This window comes from Vidua macroura, chromosome 7 (genome assembly GCF_024509145.1).
Source record: "Vidua macroura isolate BioBank_ID:100142 chromosome 7, ASM2450914v1, whole genome shotgun sequence".
Taxonomy (NCBI): domain Eukaryota; kingdom Metazoa; phylum Chordata; class Aves; order Passeriformes; family Viduidae; genus Vidua; species Vidua macroura.
The window spans coordinates 15930968-15937242 of record NC_071577.1 but is presented as its reverse complement, the minus strand read 5'-3'; the positions used below and the strand labels follow the sequence as shown (position 1 = coordinate 15937242).

At 40.1% G+C, this 6275-nt stretch overlaps 1 protein-coding gene across 1 annotated transcript; it reads left to right on the top strand.

The window, feature by feature from the left end:
- The first annotated feature begins 426 nt into the window (after positions 1-426).
- LOC128810232 (cytotoxic T-lymphocyte protein 4-like) lies at positions 427-3702 on the top strand. The gene is made up of 4 exons (XM_053982917.1): positions 427-484; positions 1663-2013; positions 2480-2589; positions 3532-3702. The coding sequence occupies exons 1-4, from the start codon at positions 427-429 to the stop codon at positions 3700-3702; spliced, it is 690 nt and encodes a 229-aa protein (XP_053838892.1).
- Positions 3703-6275: the final 2573 nt, after the last annotated feature.

Below are 6275 nucleotides of genomic sequence, written 5' to 3'. Positions count from 1 at the left end.
ATGATTGCTAAAATATTAAGTGCTATGATTCTGCAAGCTGGCACCCCCAAAGGGCCTGAACTGCTCTAATGATGATTACCTTTCCTCCCACAATTCTTAAAGCAGAATGGACGGCAGTTTCAGATTGAATATATATTTTCCATCTGCAGAATGGTTGTTTTTGTTCATGCTGTTTGAGGTTAACTGTGCACGTATTAATCAAACCCACTGCTTCCTTTCTCGTAAAACCAAAACAAAGCTTCATACTACTTTCAGGTACAGCATCTGGGATCAAAGCTATATATATACACACTGTCTCTGTGTGGGTTCAAACATTTCGAAGATTCAGTATCCTGAAAGGTGTCACCTCTTTTCCAGTCCTGAGAGTTCCAGTTTGTCCTTAAGTCTGAAGGCATTAGCACCTTCAGCCTCTGTCCCAGCACAGGAATGCTCTCAATATTGGTCACCATGGGCTTTCTCTGCACAGCCACTGCCATTGCTGAAGGTGGGTAGCTGAAGGAGGCAAGGTATCTGGGGTTGTTGACTTGTTTTCAGTTTCATGTCTTTGCAGGAGACAGACTTGGTACAACAGGGAGAGGAAGGTGGCACAGGACTAATGGGAGCGAGGTCTTAGTGCACTGCAAGGTGTGTGGAAAACCAGACACAGACTTTAGAGCAGTACTATCTGCAGGGCAACATTCAGAGTAGCTGAAGAAGGAAGAAAAGATCTTGAAAAACCAGGCCCTGCAAGTGAAGTTGTGACAGCTGAAAACATGGGTATAGAGGTTTGAATGTATGGAGAAATTCTACTCTTCATCTGGAATTCCTGCATTGCAGAACTGAGAAGACAAACCCTGCCCCAAAATGGACTGATATAAAATGAGATTGAAAAAAATAATGCTGAGTCTTCACAGCTTACCAAAGCAAAAGACAGTGCCATCCCATCATGTGTCATGATTATAGAAGTTGCAAAAAGCTGTCAGTGAGGTTGTACATGGTACAGTAATTTTCCCTTAAGATTTTTTTTTACAGTCTATTCATCAGGCTTTGTTGTGTGCTGCTATATTAGCTTGGGGCATATATTGTTGCTATACTGTGGCTTGGGAGTAGCTAGTTAAAAATAAGAAGAAAAAAGATCAGAAACAAAAGTATGCAAACAGATTTTCTATTCAGTTTTACTCTTACTTAAATAGTTCTGTTCTATGTTCCATACAGGATGTCAACTTTTTTGTTCCTAAATGTAAACATGTTTATTTCTACTAGGCAGAAATTGTGGTTTAAAAGCCTGATTTTAAATTTCAAATTTCAAACTTACCATCTATAGTCTATTTTTTAGTATACTAAGAAGTTTGTGTTGAGGGAAACTGAAGCATGTGGGTCATTAATTGCTCGACTAAGTGGGCCAAATAACCTACTATCTAAGCAACAAGTAATTGCTAAGATTTATAATATAATTTTTAGTAAACAAAGCATTTATTGAGCTTTTTAAAGAATATTAATGCACTGCTAATGTGAATTGTGGTCTTGGAGTCCTTTCTTTGAAAACAGCATTTCTAGGAATCACCCTAGAAATGGGTGACAGGAGGTGGCAGAACTCCCTTCCTACTCTACAGGTTTGAAGTAAATGACTCCAGATCCTTTACTGACAGTTCACTTACCATCACACTCTTTACTTCCTTACAGTAATGGAAGTGACTCAGCCAGCAATTGTGCTGGCCAACAGGCAAGGAGTTGCCAGCTTGGTGTGTAAATACAAGAACATCGGGAATGCAAAGGAAATTCGAGTGACTTTGCTTAAACAGATTGGTGACCAGATCACAGAAATCTGCGCTTCATCATACACTACGGAGTTTAAAACATTCTTTGTGAAAAAGGTCATTCAGTGCCATGTTACGCCCGGCCAAAACAATGTGACCCTCACGCTGGCTGGCCTGCAAGCAAATGACACCGGGCTTTACATTTGCAAGATGGAGCGGATGTACCCCCCACCCTATTTTATGAACAAGGGAAATGGCACGCATCTCTATGTCCTTGGTAAGGCCAGCAGGTTTACAGTACTGTGATATTTCCAAGTTAAGGGAGTTGCTATTACATCTCAAATGTCTTCAGAGTTCTGTTTGTAAGAAGTGAGGGTGAATACTGGTTTCAGCACTGAAAATCTTGATTAGCTTTTATTTCTTTCGGATCTCACTGCACACACCCAAAGCAAGCATAGTCATAGCCATGGAATGATAGCATAAGCAATACCATGCAGTGTACATGTATGTCTAGGCAGTTAGATACAGAAGTGCAGAAGTGTCAGAGTAAGGTGTGAGCTCTTCTACAGATAAAGACTCTTTTCACTGGAGGTTGAGTAGGCAGCGATTCAGAGCTCAGTCCTGGTGGTATCTTAGGATAGCACATGCTGGAGAAAAGCAGTGTAGAGACTGACTCACTGACTCTAGGGCCTTCCTTATGAGGCTCTTGTGTGACATGACATGTGTGATATCATATATTTTAGATCCAGAACCTTGTCCAGACCCTGCCATATATCTCTGGGTATTAGGAGCTACTGCCTCAGGATTTTTTCTTTACAGTATCATCATCTCAGCCATTCTTGTGGGCAAAGCGGTAAGTCCCATCAACTCAGCCCCCTTCTGCTAATAATATCCCTTTGTGTGGTGAGAACAAGGAGCAAGAAATGAGAACAGGGAAGAACACTGTAAACAAAGCCAGTGGTATGCTCCATTTTACAAGTGCAATGTTATTACAATAATGCAAAATAAGAGAACTTGCTGGAGCTGCCACTTACATTTATTTATGGCTCATTTGTGTTGCCAGCATACTAGAAAGCAGTCAGCTTCCATCAACTGGACTGAGCCTTGGCTTCGGGCTGGATGCTTAAAACCAGGCAAAGTCCTGCATGCTTCTGAGATTGAAGGCAACAGTCTTCATGTGTACTCTCATTTCACAAATTATTCACATAAAATCCCAGAATTTAATTTTTTTCCTTTTCTCATCATTCACCGCTGTAAAGCAAATTTAAACAGCTTTCTCCTTGGATGGGGGAAGTGTAACTTTAAGTATTTTTAATTTCACAGCTAGAAATGTCTGCACAAAAATATGCAAAACGTAAGCCTGGGTTGCCTTTTGCCACAGGGGTCTGCAGCACTCATAGTCTGTTAGAAATGAACCTGAGCTTGAAACCAAACAATGTCTCTCTCCCATATTTTTCAATCAGTCTTTGTCCCTAGAAGTTAAATGAAGCTGTTAGGTATGAACACTCCTAGCTTTGAACCAACACTGAATTCTGAAGCAGAAGCACCTTCAAAAAGCCAAATGAATGGCAGGACTCTTTTTTTTTTTTTTTTTTTTTTTTTGTATAAATAGCCCCTGTACATCCTGATCCTCCCTCAAATGCTCTTAACAGATCTTCTATAAAGAGGCAGAGAAAGGTGTCTAGAATACATTTTACTCAGCAAAGGAAGAACATCCATTGGTTTCTCTAAATGTGCTGGTCAATGATTATGCCGTGATTGCTTGTTTATTTTACTTTCTTCCCATATGTTACAGATAAAGAGAAGACGATGTCTCACTACTGGAGTCTATGTGAAAATGCCTTCTGAAAAGCTAGAAAAAAAGGTGATTCCATTCCACATCACTGTTAACTATAACAAGGAAAGAGAGAAACCATTTCCTAGCTGGGATGGAGAGTCTAATAATTCATTTCAGTTAAAGAAATAAATTAACTGTCCTTTTACAAAAAGTGTACAGAAGGTGAGAGAATATTCTTTGTAACTTCTACAGTTTGGAGGAGAATAAATAGTGTATGTATTCATATTTGAAGATTAACCCTATCACATATAAATGGCTACATTAGGCCATTGACTTTTTTGAGATGTATTGTACCAATATGTAATATATATGTGTGTAGCATTAAGAGCTATTGCTGTTGCAGTTGAGCATCTTACTGTCAAATTTCATCATGCCTACTGATCAACTGAAATCCAAACACTATTATGACAGAGACTTGTGTGCCATCACAAGGCTGATCCACAAGTCTGGGGGGCAGAGGTAGGAGAGCACACTAATGTACAAAGGAATGTTGACGTTTTTCCCTGCATTGATATTTATTGGTTCCATTTCTGGCATTAGTGCTCTGCACTTCCACAGAGGCCTCCCCATAGGCTGGCACTGATGACACTGCTGCTCTTGAAGCCTGAGTGGCATTGTGTCCCAGAAGTGCTGTGATGGAGCTGACTGATGGTCTCTCAGCCAGTGCTGACAGTTTGGTTAGAGAAAAGGCTCCAGCAGGAGCCATCAGGCTGTGCTGGGAGAATGCTCCAGCTCTGCTGGGGCCTTGTGTTTTACAAATGCTAAATTAGCATCTATCCAAAAGGCAGAACTATGTTGCTGTGTTTAACAAAGTCTATTTTCCATGAAAATACTGACAGTGTATTATCTTGTTTATTAGTTATGTACCATTCAATAAAAACCTTGATGCTTTGCCCAAATTCGAGTTCATTTCTTGTTCACCGATCTCCGAATAGTGAGAAACAGGAAGTGGCTACATGTTAGAAAGCAGTGAAGACAACATGAACCTTTCCTCTCTGACTCTCTGTTTTGCCCTTCAGAGACAGCCTGTGTGCTCATGCCAACACTTCCGTTCTCAGCTCTCTTCCTCAACCAGCCACCATTACAATCTGTCAGTTCTTCTATTTATCCAGTTACAGCTGCTGTGATGTGCTTCAGAGACACTACCAATCAAGTTTTCACTTCCAGCAGACTTACTCACTAGCTGTAATGCCTTTGACAGCACCTCCTGTACATGTTTAAACAAAAAACTTGTCCTAGTTTCAAATCCTGTTTTCTTTGCACCACTCTGACACTCTCAACTCACTAAATGCCAGCCAACACACAAAGCTGCTGGAGCTTTAAACAATTTCAGAATTCTCAGCTACTGTCTATTAATTTGATTCTTTGCTATCAAAATTTCACCTTGTAACCCAAAACACTGGCAGCATGTGCCTCTGTTTCACAGCTGTGAATCCATCTTCTTGGCTGCACAGCTGTGCAGCCAAACCCCAGAGCCCTTTATTCCATGTTCTTGCAGTGGCAGCAGCTCCCAGAACATCAGATCTCATAGCTCTATCAGTCTGCTTTCCCTCTCTTGCCCATTCATCTGGCACCACCTCCAGCTGTGCAAAGACACATTCACATTCTCAATTTGCCAGTGTTTGCAGGTGCTAACTGTATCTCAGTGTTGACATACAAGTTCTGCATTAAGCAAAAGTAGCATCTGATGACATATCCTTTTTTTGAAGGTATTTTAGCATTCTGACATTACTCTGGTATTTTCCCGTAATTTTTCACTACTCAGTGTTCTGGGATAAAAAATGGCAAAAGATCACATATCTCTTGTCACTTCAAAATGACTAAACTTCTGCCCTTTCAGGTGCAGCCTGATCAGGCAAGTGTGTTCTCTGACACCATGATGAAAAATAGGTTTGACCCGCACATCCACTTGTAGAAGCTGTAGAAAGCCTGAATAATTATACAGGGCAATTTTTTCCACTGCAGCAAGTAGTGAATCATGTGCCTGACTCCTAATCAGGAATCAGTTGTTTTTTTTTTTTTTTTTTCCCTTTCCTTGGCAATTCTTCTATACTTACTTTTCTTAAGCAATCTAAAAGCAGTTCAAGTACATTATTTTCTAAGCTTATCTGTCCTGGGTGAAGAGATGCTTTGGATATGTATCCACAACCTCATAACATCTGGCCACAGCTGGCTGTGAATCCGTGTTACCACAGAATCTGTGCATATTCTAATTTACCTCCATTTCTGACCCCTAAGTTGACCATAACTAGGCCTTCTGCATCCACCTGGACAATTTCCTTTTGGTACACCTGCGTTTCCTTGAGACAGTCAGTGTGTAACAATCAGGAAAGAATTCTGCCATAAGTAACTAACAGGTTGCTAAAATAGCTGAATAGTGAAGGTTATGGGAGAGCAGAACAGAAACAATAATCTCATGTATGGTACTATGGTACTAGCAAGAATTTGTATTTGCCTCCTGCACTTAAATAATTATTGATGTTTATTATTGTCTTATTAATCTCTAACATTATGATGTTTATTAATTATCTTATAAGAAATTACTTTGCCTAAATTCTCTGTCTGTTCTTTCCATCCTTAGTGGCTATTTTTTCCAACCTTGTCTTGTTTCTGCAGTGCTTAATTTTCTTTGGCTTTCCTTACCACTGTGACAGCCGTTTCTGAGCTGAACGTTATATAATGCTTTATCACTTTTTTGTTCT